The 25,159-nt window shown below is 50.2% G+C and overlaps 1 protein-coding gene across 1 annotated transcript in view; it reads right to left on the bottom strand.

Moving 5' to 3' along the window:
- The window catches only part of copa (COPI coat complex subunit alpha), a 48,943-nt gene that overhangs the window by 23,050 nt on the left and 734 nt on the right, over positions 1 to 25,159 (bottom strand). Inside the window, exons 2-18 of the mRNA XM_069941364.1 lie at positions 21,924 to 21,983; positions 19,127 to 19,240; positions 18,484 to 18,557; positions 17,721 to 17,801; positions 17,083 to 17,159; positions 16,552 to 16,661; positions 15,035 to 15,144; positions 14,370 to 14,469; positions 14,029 to 14,164; positions 8,977 to 9,059; positions 7,896 to 8,046; positions 7,635 to 7,701; positions 7,101 to 7,176; positions 2,941 to 3,023; positions 1,637 to 1,776; positions 751 to 836; positions 445 to 583 (exon numbers count right to left, since the gene is read on the bottom strand). Of these exons, the coding sequence (XP_069797465.1) occupies positions 445 to 583; positions 751 to 836; positions 1,637 to 1,776; positions 2,941 to 3,023; positions 7,101 to 7,176; positions 7,635 to 7,701; positions 7,896 to 8,046; positions 8,977 to 9,059; positions 14,029 to 14,164; positions 14,370 to 14,469; positions 15,035 to 15,144; positions 16,552 to 16,661; positions 17,083 to 17,159; positions 17,721 to 17,801; positions 18,484 to 18,557; positions 19,127 to 19,240; positions 21,924 to 21,983 (1,687 nt within the window). The remainder of the gene's footprint in view (positions 1 to 444; positions 584 to 750; positions 837 to 1,636; positions 1,777 to 2,940; positions 3,024 to 7,100; positions 7,177 to 7,634; positions 7,702 to 7,895; positions 8,047 to 8,976; positions 9,060 to 14,028; positions 14,165 to 14,369; positions 14,470 to 15,034; positions 15,145 to 16,551; positions 16,662 to 17,082; positions 17,160 to 17,720; positions 17,802 to 18,483; positions 18,558 to 19,126; positions 19,241 to 21,923; positions 21,984 to 25,159) is intronic.

Raw genomic sequence — 25,159 nt, 5'->3', positions numbered from 1 at the left:
CTCCCACTCTCAATCCTTGAAAGGCCTTGTGAAACCCACTCATGAACGCAGGCAGTGAGTCCCTCATTGTCTGGGAAAACCCTCTCATTCCTCTCCCCTTATCTCATTTCTTAGAAATAGTTTCCTTCCCCCCTGACCTGCTCAGCTCAGGGAGATCATTGTGTCCCATTCCCCCCCCAACCCCATCATTTTATCCCTGCAATTGTCTCCTCTTTTCTAGGGAAAACAACCCAGCCTCTCTAATCCCTTCTACCAGTGACAATATTCCAGACCTTGGTGAATCCCCTCAAGATCCTGCCCTCTTGAGGATATGGTGTTGGTCAGCAGTGACACGCTGGGGTCCGAGCAGCATGGCACAGGGTTCCAGCGTCCCCTCTCTGCCCTCGTTCTCTTAGCATCCTGCCTGCCTTTCACACCACTGCATGGGGAGGTGGGGAGACTCACCCAGAGATGAGGGCATATTTGATGTGGTTGCTGGTGGTATAGATAAAGACTCCACTCTCGTCCCAGGCGCCGCTCTTCACTCGAATGTTCTCGTGGATGCTGCAGAGTGACTCCAGCTTGCGATTGCAGATCATGATGGCTGCAGAAAGGGGGTGGGATTTAGGTTCAGGAGGAGGGAGAGGATTAGAGGATGCGTTCAATTCCTCGGCAAGTCTCCCACCTGCGTGGAGAACAGGCTGCTCTCCCTGTGCCTCTTGGTGATAAGCAATGCCTCAGGCTCACTCCTCAGCACCCCAGCAGACTCACCATGCTTCGACAGCAGAGCCACATGGCTCATGTCCCCAGACCACACCACATACTTCACTTTGCAGATCTTGACTGAGCTGAGAGACCTGTGGAAAGGCAAAGGCATTGGGGTCAGGGGATCAGTGACTGGAGCATCCCCTCACCTTGCTACTTCCTCACTCTGCCCTGTCACATAACACCCACCCCTCCTCAAACTCCATTCCCCTCCTTCTCCTGCCCTCAACCCTTCCAAACACCCAACACTCCCTCCTCAGCCTTCAACTCCCCTTAGATGCCTCCATCCCCAATCCTCCCTCCAACATACAACCCTCTGTACCCACCCCCTCTCCCCAACCCTCCAAACCACCTCCCAATCTTTCTTTCACTCTCCCCAACTCCAGCCCCCCAACCGCCAACCCTCCACCTCCATCCCCCTCTCTGCAATTCTCACTCGCCATTTGTCCCTCTCCTTCAATCGCCAACCCCACTGGTCTCTCTCCATCCTCAAGTCACCATCTTCCCTGAATCCAAACCTCCCTACCCCATCCCTCTGTCACAATGACTGAATGAGCCCATTCAGCCCATTACTTTCTTGTCAGTCATTTATTTCATTCCTTTTTTCCCCCTTCCTGATTGTTCAACTCCCCCCCCACCCCTCCAGGCAGGGGTAGGAGGGGGAGGGGAGAGAGAAGGAGGCCGGGCGAGGGGGGGAAAGGATGTTATTCATCTCCGCAACAGGTAATTCATTGTGCCCCATTGGCCCACCACATTGATCGTGGGTGGGAACCAGGGCACCATCCCAGAGAGAACATGCAATGCCCCACCCCCAGCAGCTGAGCTGGAGGTCAGGACCTGAGCCAGTGTACCTCCCTACCCGCCCAGTGCGTTCTCTCGCCCCTGGCCTCACCTCTTCTGCTGGACATCAAACAGGGTGATGGAGTCAGCATCTCTCAGCAGCAGGTTCCCAGTTCCTGCATAGAAGATTTCGTCACAGTTCGGCACCTGCACCTTCTTAGTGATCTCATTCTTCAGGTTTTTAATGAGAATCTGCGTGGACAAGGTGAAGAGGAACAAGGAGGGTGAGACATGGGTTTAAATCATGGAATCATCAGTCCCGACCACCCCTCCTTTCACCAAAAACAATTTCCTCTCCTCGAATTGCTCACCATATAATCCAACAAGGCAGCACCTCTCTTCCTCTTACATGAAACCTCTTGCCGAGAAAGCATCACCAATCAGGTTCCCATGAATGGGATGTCAGGGAGGTGACACCTAAATATCCAATGTCTGGGATACCCTGTCTAAGCCTGGTACCCAGCCTAAGGTAGGATATACTGCTAGAGCAGCAAAGGCCAGACTGTTGAATGAACAGGAGGTCAGGTGATAAACAATAGGCCAGTCACTCCAAGTCGGACTTGGAATAAGAAAGAAAGAGGGAACGGGTAACACCCAAGCAGTTAATATTCAGCCTTCAGTTCATGGCTCTTCTCGTGATGACAAGCCATCGGGGGACAGAAAGTTACATGAGGTATATCATCTCACAGCCAAAATTCTGATTCCACTCATCTCCCACCTTCCCCTCCTCCACCTCTCTACACCCCCCAGCCTCGTCCTCTCTCCATCCCCACCTTCCCTGGTTCTAATTGCCTATCAAGTCTTCATCCTTCTCAAGCTCACGAATCACCTTTTGGCCCATCTCCATTTTACACTGGCCACCTTCCTGCTCCACTCTCATTCCTTGACCCAAAACATCAACAGTTTTCTCCCTGCCATCACAGATTTAAGAGGGTTCATGTGAACACAGAGGGGATGGAGGGATGCCTACCAGGTGAAGCAGTGAAGTTTTAGTTTGGTTCGAACATCATGCTCAGCACAGACCTGTGACCTGAAGGGCCTGTTGCTGTGCTGTTCCAGATTGCGAATGCTGCTCGACCTGCTGAGTTCCCCCAGCAGTTTGTCAAAGAGGGGGCCTCTTGTTTTGGTGCTGTGCAACTCAATGACAGAAAGGGAATTGGTGTCAAAACCTTATCCAGAAGTAGAGGTTGTGGTGGGAGAGAGTGACCCTACCCACCACCACCCCATTCCCCTTGTATTTGGTGTTCCCATGCTTGCATTCCCCGGCACATTGAAAGGAATCACAGAGTGATGAGGAGCACATCATGCAACCTCTTCTCCCACTACTTCCAGTCGAAGCTCAGCCCTAACACTCACTGAGTGCATCCGGTCCAAAACAGCAAAGCGATTCCGAGCCACCCAGACAGCAGTGAGTCCGGAGGAGCGCTTCCCCTCGGGAGCTGCGGAGAGAGAACACAATGTGAGTGCCAGGGGAAGGGGGGGGAGGAGGGCAGGCAAGAAAGTGGGGGAAGGGGATGGCAGGTGACCAGAGGTGGGGGTGAAGAAGAGGAGTGCAGGTGAGCAAGGAGGGAGAAGGGAAGAGCGCGTGCAAGCAAGGGAAAGGGGAAAGGACAAGCTGGGTAAGGGAGGTGAGCCAGGGAAACGCAGGGGAAGGGGAGGAGGGTGGGTGGAGCAAGGAAGGAAGGGGACACGTGAGCAGGGGAGGAGGGAGGCAGGTACAGCATAGAATGTCTGGTAACCCGAGGAAGAGAGTGAGTGAGTGGGGTGGGGGACGTGAGTGGGAAAGCAGGGTAAAGAGGGGAGGAGGGTTGGGGATCTGGAGAAAGAGAGGGAAAGGGTGAAGGGGGGCAGAGGAACAACGTGGAGGGATGGGTAAGCTGGAGGGGGTGAGGGGAGGAGAGCCACAAATGGAAAAGAATTCCAAATTTCAATCCAAGTACAGTAGATTCCCCCCCCCCCCCCCACTTAACTATGGGGGATATAACCATATAACCACTTACAGCACAGAACAGGCCAGTTCGGCCCTACTAGTCCATGCCATAACAAATCCCCACCCTCCTAGTCCCACTGACCAGCACCCGGTCCATACCCCTCTAGTCCCCTCCTATCCATGTAACAATCCAGTCTTTCCTTAAATGTAACCAATGATCCCGCCTTGACCACGTCTGTCGGAAGCTCATTCCACAATCCCACCACCCTTTGCGTAAAGAAATTTCCCCTCATGTTCCCCTTATAATTTTCCCCCTTCAATCTTAAACCATGCCCTCTAGCTTGAATCTCCCCCACTCTTAATTGAAAAAGCCTATCCACATTTACTCTGTCTGTCCCTTTTAAAATCTTAAACACCTCTATCAAGTCCCCCCTCAATCTTCTACGCTCCAGAGAAAAAAGCCCCAGTCTGCACAACCTTTCCTTGTAACTCAAACCTTGAAATCCTGTCAACATTCTCGTGAACCTTCTCTGCACTCTCTCTATTTCGTTTATATCTTTCCTATAATTTGGTGACCAAAATGGTACACAGAACTCCAAATTTGGCCTCACCAATGCCTTGTACAATTTCATCATAACCTCCCTACTCTTGAATTCAATACTCCGATTCATGAAGGCCAACTTTCCAAATGCCTTCTTCACCACACCATCTACCTGAGTATCAGCCTTGAGGGTACTATTTACCATCACTCCTAAATCCCTTTGTTGCTCTGTACATCTCAATAGCCTACCATTTAATGCATATGACCTATTTAGATTTGCCTTTCCAAAATGTAACACCTCACACTTATCTGTATTAAATTCCATCAGCCATTTCTCAGCCCACACCTCCAGCCTTCCTAAATCACCTTTTAATCTACGGTAATCTTCCTCACTATCCACAACACCACCAATCTTTGTATCATCCGCAAACTTGCTCATCCAATTCTCCACCCCTACTTCCAGATCGTTAATATATATAACAAACAATAGTGGACCCAGGACCGATCCCTGAGGAACTCCACTAGTCACCGGCCTCCAATTGGACAAACAATTTTCCACCACTACTCTCTGACACCTCCCATCCAACCAATGCTGAATCCATTTCACTACCTCCTTATTTATACCTAATGCCTCCACCTTTTTTCCTAACCTCCTGTGGGGAACTCTGTCAAAAGCTTTACTAAAGTCTAAATAGACAACACCCACAGCTTTCCCTTCATCAACCTTTTTTGTAACCCCCCTCGAAAAACTCAATCAGGTTTGTCAAGCATGATCTACCCCTGACAAAACCATGCTGATTACTCCCTATCAATCCCTGTACCTCCAAATATTTGTAAATACCTTCCCTCAGAACACTTTCCATCAACTTGCCCACCATAGACGTCAGACTCACGGGCCTATAATTCCCAGGTTTACATTTGGACCCCTTCTTAAACAGCGGAACCACATGCGCAACCCTCCAATCCTTTGGCATTACCCCCGTGGCCAGTGACATCCTAAATATCTCTGTTAATGCCCCACTATCTGTCCAGAAGCCTCCCTGAGTGTCCTTGGGAATATTTTGTCTGGACCTGGAGATTTATCCACCTTTATCTTTTTCAACACAGCCATCACTACCTCCTCGATTATCCTTATATGCTTCATGACTTCCCCACTATTTTTCTTTACTTCAACTGGTTCAATATTTTTTTACCTAGTGAATACCGAGGCAAAGAAATCATTCAAAATTTCCCCCATTTCTTCTGACTTCTCACTCAGCCTACCCTCGCTATCTACAAGGGGTCCAATTTTATCCCTCACTAATCTTTTACATTTAATGTACCTATAGAAACCCTTTGGATTTATTTTTACTCTGTCTGCCAAAGCCTCTTCGTGCCTTTTTTTGGCCTTTATAATTTCTTTCTTTAGATTCCTTCTACACTCGTGTTCCAAGACCCCCAGTGGATACCTGAAACCATGGATAGTACCAAACCCTATTCACAGAGAATGTGCTGCTTATCGTCCATGATATGTTCTGTGAAATTGGCCGTTATGCGATGTGGACGTTGTGCGAACACCATATTATATACTTAGCAAAGCTATATGGGTTACTGTAGTATCAGCCTGAAGAAAACTGAGGTCCTCCATCAGCCAGCTCCCCACCATGACTACCAGCCCCCCCACATCTCCATTAGGCACACAAAACTCAAAACGGTCAACCAGTTTACCTATCTCGGCTGCACCATTTCATCAGATGCAAGGATCGACAACGAGATAGACAACAGACTCGCCAAGGCAAATAGCGTGTTTGGAAGACTACACAAAAGAGTCTGGAAAAAAAACCAACTGAAAAACCTCACTAAGTTAAGCGTATACAGAGCCGTTGTCATACCCACACTCCTGTTCGGCTCCGAATCATGGGTCCTCTACCGGCATCACCTACGGCTCCTAGAACGCTTCCACCAGCGTTGTCTCCGCTCCATCCTCAACATTCATTGGAGCGACTTCATCCCTAACATCAAAGTACTCGAGATGGCAGAGGCCGACAGCATCGAATCCACACTGTTGAAGATCCAACTGCGCTGGGTAGGTCACGTCTCCAGAATGGAGGACCATCGCCTTCCCAAGATCGTATTATATGGCAAGATCTCCACTGGTCATCGTGTCAGAAGTGCGCCAAAGAGGTACAAGGACTGCCTAAAGAAATCTCTTGGTGCCTGCCACATTGACCACCGCCAGTGGGCTGATATCACCTCAAACCGTGCATCTTGGCGCCTCACAGTTCGGCAGGCAGCAACCTCCTTTGAAGAAGACCGCAGAGCCCACCTCACTGACAAAAGACAAAGGAGGAAAAACCCAACACCCAACCAACCAATTTTCCCCTGCAACCGTGTCTGCCTGTCCCGCATCGGACTTGTCAGCCACAAACGAGCCTGCAGCTGACGTGGACATTTACCCCTCCATAAATCTTCGTCCGCGAAGCCAAGCCGAAGAGAAGAGTGTACCTGTAAACTTTTTATTTGCAAGTAGGAATCAGTGTGGGACTGTGGGCAGAGAGCGGGGTAGTGGGATCAGTGTGGGGACCGACACAAGGCAGTGGGATCAATGTGGGGATGGAGCTGTGAGGGAGAGAGTGGGGTAGTGGGATCAGTGTGGGGACTGACATGGGGCTGTGTGGAGAGAACGGAGCAGTGTGATCAGTGTGGGGAACAACATGGGATTGAGACAGGGCTGTGGGGAGAACGCGGGGCAGTGGGATTAGTTGGGGCTGATACAGGGCTGTGGGGAGAGAGCGGAGCAGTCGGATCAATTTTGGACCGCAGTTGACAGCTGGTAACTGAAACAATGGATTGGGGGGGTGGGGGGGGGAAGAGGAAACCACTGTATCAATAAACATAATCATCGACACATTCAGCCCATTGAGACAGATGCTGCAAGCCCGCACCAAGGTGTTCTTTAAATGCAGGAATTTCTGCCTCCCAGTCCTAGCCAGTAGTCGCAGGATCAACCCCATTCCCTGATTTCGTCCGTCCCCTGTAACAGGACAGACACATCATGCCACTTACCATCGGGATTCTGGGAGTCGGAGTCCTTGGGAATGCTGTAGAGATCATATGTGCTGTTTTCCAAATTGCTGGCTCGCTGTCGGGTATGGAGAGAGTTGGTTAGGGCTGTTGGTGATGCAGGGAATGGACCAAGCTCCCCACCCTGGTCTGTATCACCAGGCCCACCTACCCCAAATCAGCTCTGGCAACAAAAAACCCAGGACCCACTGGGGAAAGGGTATGAAGCCCACCAGCATTAGGATCACCACACCATGTGTCACTCTCCATTTCTCCTGAATAAAGCTCATACAAGAAAGCTAAAGTGTCCACAAAACCCCAGGTATATGGACCCACAGTGATACAAACTCAGGGATACAAAGAACCGATTTGTGCACAATGACCCCAGTGTAGTCTGACCCAGAATACAGATACCAGAATTGCTCTCAGTGTGGTCTAACACTGGGATAGGGAGAGTAGTTCAGTGCACAGTTGGATTTTTATCATATTAATACATAATTCCTTGGCATCTACAGCGACCCGTAAACCCGATCTTACCGTGCACAAGAGGACAGCGTTCTCTGCTGGATTGTAGGACATACTGAAGACAGGGAACTTGGAGCCACTGTGGAGAGAAGAAAAACAAACCATTCAAGATAGGATGGCATCACAGGATATTGTGAGTGTGAGATGGGATGGTGTAAAGGGTGAGATATTGTCTCGCCCAGGTCCTGGGAGTGTTTGACAGGATGGTGAGGAGCAAGCTTCTATCTGGGTTCCCTGGGAGTGTCTGAGTGCATAGTGTATAGGGAGCTTCACCTGCGCAGCTGCATTACTGCCACATCCTTAGAGCTGTGGAAATCAAGCTGACGCAGGAACCGGTCCTTGACGTAAAACAGAGTGTTTCCATGCACTGCATAAGCTGGCCTCTCTCGCTCTAGTTTGAACACAATCATCCCACTGTCGTGTCCTGCATAAAGATCAAGGGTGAAACTTCAGGGTGGAAAAAGAATCAAACTTGTTCAAAGTCTTCAAAGCTGCACATAACAAGCATGAGTATCAAACTAGAAACATGCATCATGGGGTGACGTTCATTTTTAATGTTAATTCATAGAAAAAACACAAGTTAACAGGCCGTTCCAACCCAATGAGCCCACACTGCCCAAATACACCCTTGACTAATGCATCTACTCACCCCATTCTTCTTTGGAACGTGAGATGAAACTCGAACAGCCACACATGGATACAGGGAGAACATCAAAGTCTTTACTTTGGATTCTAACCCGGGTCACTGGCACTGTAATAGTGGTGTGCTAACTGCGACACTAACTGTGTCACCATTCCTATAGACAACTCCCCAGGTGCAGAGAGATTTTAGCAGAGTGGGAACACAACAGAAAGCGAGCGAGGAAAAGTCAGAGGTGGAACAGGTTCATAAGGCAACGGAAGAGCTCAGAGCCAGAGGTCCTGTGAAGGCTCAGTGAGCCAACACAAGGGTAATGGATGCTTGAGGTCCTGTCTTTGGAATGTCAAATATCAACAGGATACATGGAGGGGCCTCGAGAGCATTGATATATTCAGAAGGACCTTGGGGTCCAAGGCCATTATTCCTGATAGGGTAGCAAAGAAGGCATTTGGCAGGGTTGCCTTCATCTGTGTCACCTTGCTCTTCCTCACCCAAGAGGCCTGTGGTATGCTGCTGCACTTTACCATTAGACCAGAAACAAAGCCTGAGGCTGATTGATGCTCTGAGGCAATCTATACATGGGGCAGTGGAGGGAGTTACAGAAACACTAGCTGCATTTACCACATTTGCTCATCCCACACAAAGTCTGTGCCCACGTATGCTCCCTTCCACACCATTTCCACTCAAACCTTCAGGCCCGCACCAAAAGCTTACCCGCAGCAAACAAGTTGAGGTTCGGGTGGGCACCCAGGACCCAGAAACGATCATGGTCTCGACGGAATGTCTGCACTCCAGTTCTGCTTGGGACAGGGAGAGAGATGAGAGATGAAGGGAGGGAACAAGGGGAGAGAGCATATCAGTCACAACTGGGTGATTGGCTCCCCCACTGCTGGTGCAAAACCCTAACCCGTATCCTTCCCCAGTTCCAATCTGCCCTCCTCCCTCCCACCCCTACATCTGTTTGCACTATTTACTGAAGTCTATTCCAACTCGACGGTAACACCCAACACACGCTCCCCCAGACACACTCTGTCCAATCACAGAGGAGCAAATCCTTTGGTTAAAGTCATCACCAAGGGCTCTTGTGGAGACCCATTCAAGCCCAATCAGTGGTGTGAACAACCATCTAGTCAGAAATGAAGCAGCAGAAGGGCCAAGGGGCTGGAGCGGCCGGCGGGGGAGTGCGGGGGCTGGAGCGGCCGGCGGGGGAGAAGGAGGCTGGAGCGGCCGGCGGGGGAGTGCGGGGGCTGGAGCGGCCGGCGGGGGAGAAGGAGGCTGGAGCGGCCGGCGGGGGAGAAGGAGGCTGGAGCGGCCGGCGGGGGAGAAGGAGGCTGGAGCGGCCGGCGGGGGAGAAGGAGGCTGGAGCGGCCGGCGGGGGAGAAGGAGGCTGGAGCGGCCGGCGGGGGAGAAGGAGGCTGGAGCGGCCGGCAGGGGAGAAGGAGGCTGGAGCGGCCGGCGGGGGAGAAGGAGGCTGGAGCGGCCGGCGGGGGAGAAGGAGGCTGGAGCGGCCGGCGGGGGAGAAGGAGGCTGGAGCGGCCGGCGGTGGTGAAGGAGGCTGGAGCGGCCGGCGGGGGAGAAGGAGGCTGGAGCGGCCGGCGGGGGAGAAGGAGGCTGGAGCGGCCGGCGGGGGAGAAGGAGGCTGGAGCGGCCGGCGGGGGAGAAGGAGGCTGGAGCGGCCGGCGGGGGAGAAGGAGGCTGGAGCGGCCGGCGGGGGAGAAGGAGGCTGGAGCGGCCGGCGGGGGAGAAGGAGGCTGGAGCGGCCGGCGGGGGAGAAGGAGGCTGGAGCGGCCGGCGGGGGAGAAGGAGGCTGGAGCGGCCGGCGGGGGAGAAGGAGGCTGGAGCGGCCGGCGGGGGAGAAGGAGGCTGGAGCGGCCGGCGGGGGAGAAGGAGGCTGGAGCGGCCGGCGGGGGAGAAGGAGGCTGGAGCGGCCGGCGGGGGAGAAGGAGGCTGGAGCGGCCGGCGGGGGAGAAGGAGTCTGGAGCGGCCGGCGGGGGAGAAGGAGGCTGGAGCGGCCGGCGGGGGAGAAGGAGGCTGGAGCGGCCGGCGGGGGAGAAGGAGGCTGGAGCGGCCGGCGGGGGAGAAGGAGGCTGGAGCGGCCGGCGGGGGAGAAGGAGGCTGGAGCGGCCGGCGGGGGAGAAGGAGGCTGGAGCGGCCGGCGGGGGAGAAGGAGGCTGGAGCGGCCGGCGGGGGAGAAGGAGGCTGGAGCGGCCGGCGGGGGAGAAGGAGGCTGGAGCGGCCGGCGGGGGAGAAGGAGGCTGGAGCGGCCGGCGGGGGAGGAGGAGGCTGGAGCGGCCGGCGGGGGAGGAGGAGGCTGGAGCGGCCGGCGGGGGAGGAGGAGGCTGGAGCGGCCGGCGGGGGAGAAGGAGGCTGGAGCGGCCGGCGGGGGAGAAGGAGGCTGGAGCGGCCGGCGGGGGAGAAGGAGACTGGAGCGGCCGGCGGGGGAGAAGGAGGCTGGAGCGGCCGGCGGGGGAGAAGGAGGCTGGAGCGGCCGGCGGGGGTGAAGGAGGCTGGAGCGGCCGGCGGGGGAGAAGGAGGCTGGAGCGGCCGGCGGGGGAGAAGGAGGCTGGAGCGGCCGGCGGGGGAGAAGGAGGCTGGAGCGGCCGGCGGGGGAGAAGGAGGCTGGAGCGACCGGCGGGGGAGAAGGAGGCTGGAACGTCCGGCGGGGGAGGAGGCTGGAGCGGCCGGCGGGGGAGAAGGAGGCTGGAGCGGCCGGCGGGGGAGAAGGAGGCTGGAGCGGCCGGCGGGGGAGAAGGAGGCTGGAGCGGCCGGCGGGGGAGAAGGAAGCTAGAGCAGCCGGCCGCTTTTAGGAGGCTGCATTCAGATGGCTGGGGAGGCCACTGTGCTGAGGTGATTATACCTTTCGAAGGGTTAACAAGCTTGCCTTGCAGGCTCCTCCTGCACATTCACGTGGCCTTCCCACAGCCACATTTTGCCAAAATATGCAGCTCTACAAGCGGGGAAATTGGCCAACTGAAAGGGCCTAACGTTGTGAAAAGCTGCTGCAGAGCCTGCTAACACTGACGCTCGACATGCCACCCCCACCCACTCCACCTTGATAATCATCAAATTTCTTGACCTAAATCCTCTGCCTTTGTATTTCAAGTTTATTATCATTTGACTAAACATACACCACCAGATGACACAGCGTTTCTCCAGACCACAGAAAATCCACGTACACAATACATTTCTCTCACAGCACATAAGAATCACATGCAAACATAAAAATATAACATGAAATCAAAAATTTATAAATACTCTGGAACAATTAACTTGGTTTCATTTATAAGAAACCCATGCACTCAGTCCCAAAACATTTGATAAACACAAAGTTAAATCATATGCTTTTCATTCTCCTTTCCCATGTACTGTACTATACCCCACTTGCCAAGTTGTTCCCCTCCCACCTTGTCAAACCTGATCCCCTCGATCTCCATGCCTTTCTTATGCCATGCCTCTCCATCAGGTTCAACCACAATGCTCCCAGCCCAGCCCAGAATGCAGAGACTCCAGACGGTGGAGAAGATGTTTCCAGTGGTGTGAGAGTCTTGGACCAGAGGGCACAGACTCTGTATAAAAGGACATCCCTTTAGTACAGAAATGAAGAAAAGTTTCTTCAGCAAGAGGGTGGGGAATCTGTGAAATTTGTTGTCTCAGGACAGCTGTGGAGGCCGTTACTGTGCATGTTTCAAGCAGAGGATATAGGTTCTTGATCAGTAAGGTGTCAAAGGTTATGGGGAGAAGGTTGGATGTGTACATGGAGGTGAGGGGGGTTGGAGGGTTATGGGCAGAGAGCGGGAGGGTTGAGCTAGTGGAGTTGTTCAAGTGAACAGCTGCGGACTCGAAGGGCCAACATGGCCTGTTTCCGTGCAGTAAACGGTTATATGGTTAATGAGAGGAAAAATACATCAGCCGTGACTCGAATGGCAGAGCAGACACGATGGGCTGAATGGCCTAATTTTACTCTCACTTCTTATGAGTTTCCTTGGCCCAGCTTCCCAGTGAAGTAACAAAGAATCTTCTTCCATACATTCCCTCCATTTTCTCTCATCATTCAATTATATTTTTAGTGGCTTAACCAAGAAGACAGATTCAAAATAATATCAAAAATGTTATCACCTTGCAAACTTTAAAAATTATTATAGAGCTGCACAATTAAGATACCTATCAGATTTTTATCAAACAAGGGAAAAACCAGACTGGACGAGATTAGAATTAGATAAAATAGGGGAAAAGATACCTGAACACATATTATATAAATGGGATGAAAAATTGGTACAACATAGAAGTTCTCCAGTATTACATCATCTCCTCAATATTTGGAAGAAGATTCATGTAGAAAGAAATAAAACAAGTTATCAATTACCAAAACTAATATTGACGCAAAACAAGTTACTCCCTTTTACAATAGATAACCTTTCCTTTAGAGAATGGGAAAAAAAAGGGATTAAAAGAATAGAAAATTGTTTTTCAGGAAATAGATTCTTATCCTTTGAACAAATGAGAGATAAGTACAATATAACTGGAGATACAGTGCTGGCATATTACCAATTGAGATCCTACTTGAAGGATAAATTAGGAAGCAGTTTGAGTTTGCCAGAGGGAAGTAACCTTGAATATGTGATTACAGATACAATGTTAATCAAAAGATTTATAACAAATATGTATATTAAACTGCAAGAAAAGGAGAATGAGGAAACAAATGGTAAAACTAAACAAAAATGGGAACAAGATTTAAATATAAAGATAAAAAAGGAAACATGGGAGAAATTATGTTCTGGAACAATGAGAAATACAATAAATACGAGGCTACGTATGATACAATATAACTGGATACACAGACTATACATTACACCTCAAAAGTTAAATAAATGGGACCCAACAGTATCTGATAGATGTTTTCGATGTAAAAAAGAAATGGGAACAACAATTCATGCAATCTGGACATGTGAGAAAGTAGAAAAATTTTGGGAAGATCTCAATCAGATATTAAATAAAATAACAGAAAACAATATACCAAAGAATCCAGAGATCTTTCTCCTAAGTAACATAAAAAACAAAGAATTTGGAATTGATTTGGAGGATGCACAAAAAAGATTTAAGATAGCTCTAGCCGTAGCAAAAAAATGTATTATGTCAACCTGGAAATTGGAAGATAATCTGAAAATACAACAATGGTATATAGAAATGAATAAATGTATTCCATTAGAAAAAACAACATATAGTTTAAGAAATAATATTGAAATATTCGAACAAATATGGGAGGCTTACATTAAATACAACAGCAAAAACCTACCGGGGACAATCATTACCTAAGTTGATGGAAGGAGAAGGAAAGAAAAGAATGGACTCAGTAGAATTTCTGGTGTATTTTTGTTGAGTGACAACATTGTCTGACTGGTTTAATGTATCCTTAATTGTATACCTTAAATGGATGGGGGGGGGGTGGGTTGGGAGGAGGGAGGGGAGGAGGAGAAAATGTCACTGTATATGTGTGAAAAGGAAAAAGTGTGTATCATGGCTAATGTGATTTATGGTGTGAAAAATAAAAAAATTTAAAAAAAAGTTATCACCTTGCCATTGTAATCCAAATCATCCCATCATCTCACTAATGCACCCAACTGTAGTTTTGCCCAGAAAGATCCATCCAAGATGCCCTGCATGCAAGGACTCAGCCAACCACAAGGCAAGTCAAAAGTGGATCCAGCCATTTCTAGCATAAGCCTTGGGTACCTGCCCCATGACAACTCACCGGCCCCTTTGGCTCACCTTTTGGACATGTCCCAGACACGGATACTCTTGTCCTCAGAGTTGCTCAGGATCAACTCCTGGCGGGGATGGAAGGTGGCACAGGAAACATTGTTGTAGTGGCCGCGGCAGGTGTCCACCTCCCAGGCCTTGGAATCTAGATGAAACAAAGGGCCATAGGGTGGAGTCACGGGTAGGCTAGTAACTGAGGGGGATTTTCGGGATGGGGTCACGGGTGGGTCGGAAATGGAATGGATTTTGGAAAAGCACTGTGCTTGCGTCTGGAGACAGAGACCAATGCCACACGTGACACAACAGGAAGAGTCTAGACCACAGGGTTCACATGGCGGGGACACACTCACCATTCATTCTCCAGATCTTCACCTGTCGATCATCTGCACCCGAAACAATTAGGGGCATGGTGGGGTGAAATGTCGCCCAGTTCACTCCTCGATCATGACCCTACAGAGGAGAAACTGCGTCAGCATTAAGAACACAGAGCAGTGTGGAGGGAGCTTCACTCTATTCTGGGTGAATGTGACAACACAGTGGAGAGAGCTTCACTTTGGGTCTCATCCCTGCCCTGGGTGTGTGTGACAGGACAGTGTAGAGAGAGCTTCACTCCAGGTCTCATCCTTGTTCTGGGTGTGTGTTACTTGAAGGTGTGGAGGGAAATTCAGTTTGTTTCACCTGTGCACTGGGAGCATGTGCTGAGATAGTATAGAAAGAGCCTCATTGTGTCTTACTCTTGCCCTGGGAGTGTGTGCAGGGACATAGAGGAAGCTTCACTTATCTGATCCGTGCCCAGGGAATGTGTGACAGGACAATACTTCACTCTATCTCACCAGGGGTGTGCGACAGGTTACATTAGAGTGTGCTTCTCTATCTAACCCATGGCTTGGGAATGTGTGACGGGACAGGGTAGAGGGAGCTTCAGCCTGCATCTGACCTGTTCCTAGGAAGTGTGTATCGAGACAGCGTAGAGGGAGTGTTGCTCCCTACCTGCATCCCTCCTCCCAGAACTTACCTCGAGAACATGCTTGACGACAGCATCAGTGGTCCCAAATAAGTCAACCCCCGAGATCCCACGAACATCGCTCTCCACCGCTCCTGGAGAAAGGTTTTTCTTCCTTAGACCTGGAAGCAGTTTGGACGTGGTGAGTTGGGCGATTAACAGGGAGAGCATGGCATTCGACTTTAGTTAGCAGGAAGAAAACAAAAGAGAACAGCCAGGTCCTCACCTCCCTCCTGACTACCCTCTCTGTTCTGCCCCACTCAAATGACAGAGGCAATGATAAAGTTTATTGACTAAAACATATACATGCACTGAAATTCTTACTTGCTGCAGCCAAATAGAAAAACTATAATAGTAAGCTAATTCAAATTAAAAGAGAAATCAAATAGGTAAGATAAATAATAAATATTCACAGTGATCCTAGTGCAAAGTGACAGTAATAGTGCAGGCAGTCCTTTTGCAGTGTCTGAGCGGTCCTTGATTAATGTAATGAGGGAAGTTCAAGAGTTGATAGCTGTTGGAAATAACTTGATTCTGAACCCAGAGGCACTGGTTTTCAGGCATCTGTTCCTTCTGTCTGAAGGTAGCAGCAAGGATAGGTTATAACCATGGTGATGTGGGTCCTTTTTGATGTTGACTACCTTTTTGAGGCAGTGTCCCACAAAGTATCTACAACGAATGAGAGGTCAGAGCTGCTGATGGACCTATCTATGTTTGTTACCTGTTGATGCCTGTTTGATGGGGAAGAGAGAAATAATGTATTCAGGCCGCCAGCTCCTACGCACGTAGACAGACACACACAGATAGACAAACAGAAAGACAGACACAAACACTTAAAGGAGCAGTGGATTTTATTATGGAGAGGGGGAGATGGGAATAAAGATGTTATCACTCTTCCCAAAGCTCACAGCAGTCTACACAGACAAATCCCCAACAATGACAGAGCAGACATGGGGCATGTACTTTGAGAAAGAGAAGGTCCTGGGAAGTCTCATACAGTATGCAGGCCAGATATTCTCAGGAGAGGTGGGCTTTGGGATATTCTTCCATCTGCAACAATGAGGGAGAAGTGGCTCGGGAGGAATGGATCATTCCATTTTGGTGGGATTCTAATTCAGAAGAGGAGGGGAGGGGAGACTCTCACCTCCTCCACCTCAAATAAAAGTCAGTAGGGATACAGCGAAAGTGGGATTCTAATCCTCCTCCACATCCCATTTCCCCAACACTTGAGGCCCCCCCCCCCCCCACTCATCACCCAGGGTTAAACAATAATAGCCTTCCTTTCAGTAACAGCAAGCAGCACAAACTGGTTAGTAAATCTTCCAGTCCGAAAAGAGACACAAGCTAGTGCTGCATTTCGACCAGCCAATTACCATTGGGAGGCAACAGGCAACATCAGCTGTGACATTTGGGGGAGAAGGAACAGCAAAGAATGTTCCATTCATAGTGATGGAAGTACCATTGGGTTTGAAGCCTCACTCGCCGATCCCAAACCCCTGCTGAACCCAGATCATAATACTTATACTCACCAGAAATATCCCAGACACGGACAGTCTGGTCCAGGCTCGCTGAGACAACCAGGTCCTCGGAGGGATGGAACTGGGCGCACATCACGTAGTGATTATGTCCAGTGAGCACACTGTGGGTAGGGGTGAAGAAACATGAGAGGGGGAGGGGCAAAAGCAGCATTGAGTAGTGAAGGAGGGGGAAGAAATGCACAGGTGGGGGAGGGCAGTGAGAGAGGAGTGGGAAGAGAGGGGACATGAAGCAAGGCTGGGGGTCAGAGGGGGCCGCAAGGCGAAGGTGCAGGAGAGAGTGGGGCACGAGGTGAGGGGGGGTAGGAAGGGTAGTGGGAGGGGAGAGAGAAGGGGTGAAAAGACGGTTGAGGTAAAGCGGCATGGGGGGAGATGAAGGGACCAAGGCAAGAGGGGCGTCATCAGAATTCCAAGTGTTCTGTGCCAATGACCTTCCTCCCTGGCCCAATTCATATCCCTGGACAGGGTGGGGGCACCCATCACCACAGTGTCAGGTTCACCAAGCTTCCTGACCCACAAACTCACCACACACAGGTCCGTGACTGCCAGTTCCAGATCCGGATGGTCTGGTCATCTGAGGCACTCAGGATCCAGGGGTATTCCTGCTGGGTCAGAGTCCCAGATCAGTTGGCTGATCAATTTTAATGACCCTACACACATTGTTTTCTCTCCTTACATTCCCCATCCCATCTCCACTAAGTTTCCTCCTCACCCCCATTCCCATTAAAAATTCCTTCCTTCTCTCCCACTGCCTCTCATCCTGTATCCTCATCTTTACCACCTCTAGCCATTTTCTCCCCCCCACCCCTCTTCCCACATCTCCACTGTCTTCCCTGCCCCTCATCTCGCCCCTGGCTTCCCCAGCCCTCTCTTCCTCCCTCACTTCCCCAACCCTCCCCTCTCCCCTCACTTCCCCAACCCTCCCCTCTCCCCTCACTTCCCCAACCCTCCCCTCTCCCCTCACTTCCCCAACCCTCCCCTCTCCCCTCACTTCCCCAACCCTCCCCTCTCCCCTCACTTCCCTGCCCTCCCACCTCATTTCCCTACTCCTTTCCTCTCTTCTGGCTTCCCTGCCCCTTTCCTGGCTTCTCCCATCCAAATTCCCTCCTTCCCACCCATCTCTCTCCGAGCCCCTACCCCAGGACTCTGCCCTGCTCACTTACATGGTGGAAGAAGGTGGTACGGATGTAATCCAGGTGCCCAAGCAAGGTGAAGAGACAGCGCCTCAGTTTGTAGTTCCAGACCTGGGAGTGGGGGTGGCAAGAATGTTAATCATTTTCCTCAACACACATCCCATCAAACACTCCCATGTTTCCTCTCCACATTCCAAGAGCATCTGGGCATCGGTCAGCTGTAATAGCCCACTCCTGAATGCCCTTAGAGATTGGGGGTGAGGCATCTCCTTGGACCTCTGAGTGGTTCTGGTATAGGTGCTCCTACAGTTCAGTGGGGGAGTGAGGGAGATCCACAACCTGGACCCAGTGACAACGTATTTCCAAGTCAGGGCGGTGCAGGTCATGGAGGGGAACCTGAGGACGGTAGTGTCCCCGTTCTTCTAAGAGGGAGAGGAACGGGACCTGCTGTCAAAGTTGCCTGGGGAAGTGGCCAAAGATTATCGATGGTGAACAGTGCAGTTACTTTGGGGGGGCACGAAGAATAATGGAGGGTTGTGTGTTTGGGGCGGTGTGGGAGTACCAAAGATTGGGCGGGAGGGGGGGAATGGGAGAGTGTTTTGGGGACAGATGAGGTGCCGATCTAACATAACCCAGGCCAGCAGAGTGTGTGTTGTACTGGAGGTCGGCGAAAGTGAACAGACAAGTTAACTAGATAATCTACCCTCCCAACAGTGGGACGGGACCTCAACCCGAGAAGGTGAAGGTCAGTGCCACAATCCCTGGTGACTCAGCCCCTCTGATGAACTCTTACCTTGATCTTGTAGTCATCTCCACCAGAAACAAAGAGGGGCTGCTGCTTGTGGAAGTCGATGCCTCTCACAGGACCTGAAAAGGGAGTGGTGGGTGTGGGTGTGTATGGGGTTGAATGATTGACCAGGGGTGGAAATAGAGGGAAAGGAAGCAAGAGGTGAAAAAGATTCAAAACCCACTAGAAAAATCCCAGCCTGTAACTCACTCCCAGGGATCCGTTGTTCCATTTATAAACTTTCAAGCACTCAAATTACCAGAAAGAACCATTGCGGCTCATTAAGCAATGCTCCACCCTCCCCCCCCCCCCCCCCTTTCCCAACCATTCACCCCATCCCACACCCTCCTGGAGACAATGCACCCAACATGGTGCCAAAGGAAGCTCCTTATACTCCTACAATGGAAGGCACTCGTCAGGGAGCTGAATGGGCTGTTCTGGAATTTACCGCCATCTTTTATCACAGCAACAGCTACTTTCACCAGCCCTAGATTCCCTGAACATCCAAGGTGTTGATCTCTGCCCTAAGCCCAAGAGCAAGCTCCCAGCTCTGCACCAAGCAGACCACCACAATCTGGGTCCCCCAGGTCTCCCCCTCACCACCAGCATCCTCTTCCTCACCCCTTACGACCTGACAAAACAGCCTTACCATCATGCTCGTCGAACTTGTCGATCAGGGTGCACATGCGGTAGTCCCAGAGCTGGATCACTCCATTGTGTAGACTGGCCAGGATCCAGGGGCGCTTGGCGTGGAAACTCAGCCCTACCAAAGAGGCGAGAGGGAAGGGGTGTGGTCAGGAGAGAAAAGGGGAGAATGAGGCAAGAAGCGGAGGCAAAAACAATTAGTAAGCAGCTCAGATAACCGACAGGATACATAACTCTCTCCCAGTAATCTGTTATTCCATACAACCCTCAAATCCCTGGAATAGATCCCAGCCTGCAAATCATACAACATGGAAATAAGATGACCAAAATGTCCCATCTAGATGAGATCCTGGAATCATGGCACTGACCTTCACCTTCTCGAGTTTTGGCCCCTACCCCTCTAAGCCCTTCCTATTCATGCATCCATACAGTGTTTTCTCGAACTCTCTCCTAGAAATTTTAATTTACATATAAACCCCGAAGCCCTTGATTAGATCCTCGTAAAGAGAATTTCATCCAAAATATGTTATTCTATACATAACATGCCCCTCCAAACAGCTGGATTATACCCTAGCCCTTAACTCTCCCCTTGGGAGAGATGATAGATCCAAACTTATAACACTCTGCTGGAAACCTGTTAACCTATAAGCAACCTCCTCCTCACCCCAAACACCTGGATTAGTCCCTAGCCTGGAGGGTTTGGTATGCTATGCTCTATTCCCCAATTCCTGGATTTTATCCAAGTTTGTAACTCAAAGCTGGTCACACAAAGATAAAGATACATAACAAAAATTTCGAACTTGAGCCCTTCACGAAGGTGTGGAAAAATATCAGCTGTACCTTGAAGGGCTCAAGCCCGAAACGTTGGTTATGTATCTTTATCTTTGCTACATAAAGTACGCTTTTACTTGAACCAAGGTGTCTCCAGACTTTTGTGTTTAACTCTCAACTGTAAACCTATTAACCTTGAACAGCCTGTATCTCACTCCCAGGGGATTGTTTAATATATATGTAAATTCCTACAAACCATTGAATTAGACCCACCCTGTTACCATATCCCAGGGGATCTGTTATTGTCTAAAACCTCTCAAACCCTGAATAAAATCCCAGCCTGTACCTTACTCCCAGAAGAATCTGTTGTTGTAAACTCGCGTGCATTAGATTCCAGCCTGCAACTCTCAGCCACTTGTTTTACTACATACCTGAATGGTGCGAGCACAATGACAGACTGCACAGGATATATTAAGATTGGTGGGAAGGGCAGGTGAGGTTAAAAGGGGCAGAATCGGAGGTTATTGATCTTGTTGGGAACATTGAGAGACAATACCCAAATAAGGAACGTCTTTTATTAGGGAGCAGAGAGTCTTGGGTATACGTGGGTGAATGGAGCAGTGGTAATAGAACAATACAGCTCAGAACAGGCCCGTTGGCCCTTGATGTTGTGCTGATCCATATATTTCTTCCCTACCCTGTAACCCTCTGTTTCTCTTTCAACCACGTGTCTAAGAGTCTTAAATTCCCCCAATGTTTCAGCCTCCACCACCAACTCTGGCAAGCCATTCCAATTCTGTGTTAAAAAAAAAACTTACCCCTGGTGTTTCTCCTAAACTTCCCTTCCTTCACTTTGCAACGTGCACTTTATCAGGAGCGGCGTAGTGATTAAAGTTGTTGACTCTCACACCGAGTATTTATGAAACATTATTCACCACGCTATATCTTCAACTTCAATTGCCTTTGAACAAGAATGTGAATAGTGCCCAGGAAAGATTTCGGGGGACATTTTCTGGGGTGAGGGATGAGACAGGAAGCTGGAAGCTTGATTGAGATGTGCGGGGCTAATATTTTTACACAGAAAGGAGTGGGTGCCTGGAATGGGCTGCCAGGGACAGTGATGGAAGTTGATAAAATAGTAGCATTTAAATGGCCTCTAGACAGACACATGAATGAGAAAAGGGATGGAGGGATATTGTGCAGATACAGACATCATGTTTGGCAAATGCACATGTCCTGGGAGTTTTGCATCTGCTGGGATGATATCGAAAGATGGGGCAGATGTTCTCATCAGTGGAGAATCAAGGATTAGAAGGTACATGCACAAAATAAAAGGGAAGACAATTTACAGATGACAGCAAAATCATTTCTGTAGGTCTGATATGTAGGACTAGATGCTACTCTCCCTTATTGCACTCCTGAGACTTACTGCTTAGACTCTGCGGGGTAGCCAAGTGAGTGGTGGCATCTTCTGGGTTATCAAGTGGGCACCCTCCTTCCTCAGTGTTTCACTGACAGACCCACGACACCTCCAGAGGGTTCAGCAGTGAATCCCAGCATCCGCAGCTCACCCCCCAGATGCCATTCACTGACTTAGGTGCCCAGGTGGAATCCTTTCTCCTCATCAGAGCCACTGACTACCTTTTCAGCAGCTCTGGAGAGATCTTTAACTGCTTGTCAGCTTACTTTTCCTCACACTCCCAACACCCAGAGTAGCTTTCATGTTGAGTAGCACACATCTGGAGTTCAAATTCACCGCTTGCAGACACAGGGAAGGCAAATTTCACCGATCTCTTCAGAAGGGAACTGGTTAAATATATGGGGAGCCAAATTTACAAACTACTGAGAAAAGACCAGCAGGTAAATAGAGAGAACAGTAGAGAATGTGATTATGATGGGTCAAATGGTCTCATTCATTATGAAAATCATTTAATGATTGGACAACAAACCAGTGAATCCCAATTTGATTCCAGCTGTCACTCAATCCCTCAACTTTTCCATTAATTGTACATGGTCAGATCAGTTCTTACCTTTGACCCGCGCAGATTTAGTCTCAAACTTGGTCAGCATCTTAGCTGGGACCCAGGGCACTGCATGCAAAACAAGACACAAATTATACTCTAATCTCCCAAGAAACGCAAACCCCTGCACCCCATCCGCCTTCTGCACTGTGGGAGGGGCAGGGTGAAGGAAACCTGCACTGTGGGAGGGGCAGGGTGAAGGAAACCTGCACTGTGGGAGGGGCAGGGTGAAGGAAACCTGCACTGTGGGAGGGGCAGAGTGAAGGAAACCTGCACTGGTTGAGTGACCCTTGAAACACAGGGCCCCTTCAAATCGCCCTCAGATACTCCCTGATGCAGCAGGAACTGCCATAGGTCCTCAGTTTCCATTCCTCCTTATCCTTCACCACTCCTCAAGCTCATTCCCCTTCAGCCTTGCTCATTCATCTTTCAACATGCATCTTCCATCCACCATCAACTATGTCCACTCCATTCCTCCCCTGATTCATCCCTCCCCAAACCTTCTTTTCCCCTCTTCCTTGGCCCTTCTCCCCATCCTTGTCTCACATCTTCTCTCCTCCTTCCCACAACTCCTCTCCAGTCTTCCTCCCCCCCTAACCAACTTCCTCCCCCTCTCTCCCCACTCCCCCCACTCCTTCTCTCCATCAAATCCCACCAACTCCCTACACCCTCCTTCTCTCCCCACACCCATCCCACCACTCCACCCCTACCCCTCCCCTTCTGTGTCCCTTCCCCCAACCCCCTTCTGTCCTTTCTTCCTCACCCTTCTCTTCCCTCAGCACCACCTGTCTCCACCTCTCCCCCTTTCTCTCCTCCCCTTCTCTCTTCTTCACCTTCTCCCTTTTTCTCCTCACACCATGGCTCCTCCCACCACTCCCTCCTTCCCTTCTATGTCCCCTCCCCAAAAAAAATCCCATTAAGTATCGCCTTCTTCCCTCCTCCCTTCTGTGTCCCTCTCTCCCCCACACCTCCCCTTAAATGTCTCCTTCTTCCCTTTCCTAACTTTCCATCCCCCCCACTCTCCATTCTCTTTCACCCCTCTCCACTTCCCCTGCTCTCCCTCCTCCTCCCCCCTCCTCTATCCCCTTATCCCCACTCTCCATTCTTTCACCCCTCTCCACTTCCCCTGCTCCCTCTCCTCCCCACCACTTTTCTTCCCCATCCCTCACCACTTCCCCCCCCTCTCCTCTATCCCCCATTCTCTGCCCCCACCCCTCCTACCATTCTTTCCCCTTCTCACTGCTTTCAACCCATCTCCCCCACCCCTCTTCTCCACTTCACCAGTACTTCCTCCCACTCCTCCCCATCAGTATCCTCCTCTCTCCTCTCCTAACTTCTCCCCCATTCTCTCCCCCCACTTCTCCCCCATTCTCTCCCTCCACTTCTCCCCCATTCTCTCCCTCCACTTCTCCCCCATTCTCTCCCCTCCCCCCCTTCTATAATGTATACTGTTTCGGATACTGTTGGGGAGACGATCTGCCACGGACGTCAAAGTGGTCACCTTTCTGGCGCAGAGGCTGGACTCTTGGCTCAGAAGGGGAGGGGGTTAGGTGAATGGATAGGAGATTCTGGAAACAAAATTGAGGCTCCCGGATGGTATGTTGCCTCCCAGGTGCCAGGGTCAGGGGTGTCTCTGATCAAGTTCACAGTATTCTGGAGGGGGAGATGGGCAGCCAGATGTTGTGGTCCATGTTGGTACCAATGCCATAGATAGGAGTGATGAGGTTCTTAAGTGGGAATATAGGGAGTTAGGTAAGAAGTTAAAAAGCAGGACCTCAAAGATATTAATCACAGGATTGCTGTCTGTGCCAGGGAGGGTAGGAATAGGAAATTGTGGCAGATGAATGCATGGCTGAAGAGTTGGTGCAGGGGTTCAGATTTGTGGATCATTGGGATCTCTTCTGGGGAAGGTCTGACCCATAATGAAAGGATGGGCTGCACCTGAACTGGAAAGAGACCAATATCCTGGCAGCCAGGTTTGATAGAGCTGTTGTTAGGGACGGTTTAAACTAGTTTGGCAGGGGGGTGGGAACTAGAATATAAGTGAAGAGGTCAAAAGCATGATGCAATGTGTTCTGAATTTGTGAGGAAGGACAGGCAGGGGACAAAATATAAATGTGTCCATTTCAACACTGGGAGTATTTGGAATAAAGGGGATGAACATTGAGCATGTATCAGTACGTGTATGTTGTAGCCGATACAGAGACTTGGCTGGAGAAAGAGTAGGATTGGCTGATACAGGTACCTGGGTTTAGGTGTTTTAAAACGAATGGGGTGGGAGATAAGAGATGGGGGGTGGGGTGGGAAGTAGCATTACTGGTCAGGAATAGTATCATGGCTATAGAAATGGAGGAGGTTAGAGAGGGAGTGTACACTGTGTCGGTGTGGGTGGAAGTCAGAAATAGGAAGGGAGCAATTGCTGTGGGAGTAGTCTATAGGCTGCCAAAATAGCCCTCAGGACACCGAGGAGCAGATAAGCAGGCAGATTTTGGAATGGCGCAGGAAACACAGGGTTTAAGTTATGGGTGATATCAACTTCCATACTATTGATTGGCACCTCCTTACTGCAAGAGGGATAGATGGGGGTGAAAATATCAGGTGTATCCAAGAAGGATTCCTTATACAGCATGTGGAACAGCCGACGAGAAGAGAGGCCATACTGCATCTCATACTGGGCAATGAACCTGGTCAAGTGGCAGAGCATTTTGGTGAGAGTGACCACTCCCCAAGCTTTAGCATACCAATGGAAAAGGATAAAAGCAGACAAAATGGGGAAGTGCTTAATTGGGGAAGGGATAATTATGACAAGATGAGGCAGGAATTAGTGAGAGTAAACTGGAAACAAACGTTCAAGAATGAAAGCACAGAACTAATGTGGAGGAAATTTAGGGACCACTTGTGCAGGGCTCAGGATAGATTTGTCCCACTGGGACAAGGAAAAGATGGTAGGAAAAGGGAACCATAGTTGACAAAACAGATGAGGCAGCTAGTCAAGAGGGAGAAGGAAGCTATAGCTACTTTTCCACTGGAATCTTGTCCCAGGAATTGACGGCCAATTTACCAGTTAAGGGTCCAGTGCAAAAGGGAAACAACCAGCATGCCAGTGTCAAATGACGTAAATCAGCCGGGGATTGATGGCCTCGACCCCTATTCACATCCCCGGTATATGCTGATTAAACCAGTGGAAAAAGGATGTTGCATCCCTGGACTATTGTTGAAGGTAGACTCCCCTATCCCCGGGGATG

This window comes from Narcine bancroftii, chromosome 5 (assembly GCF_036971445.1).
Source record: "Narcine bancroftii isolate sNarBan1 chromosome 5, sNarBan1.hap1, whole genome shotgun sequence".
Classification (NCBI taxonomy): Eukaryota; Metazoa; Chordata; class Chondrichthyes; order Torpediniformes; family Narcinidae; genus Narcine; species Narcine bancroftii.
The sequence above is the reverse complement of the archived record's forward strand: the minus strand, read 5'-3'. Positions and strand labels throughout refer to the sequence as shown.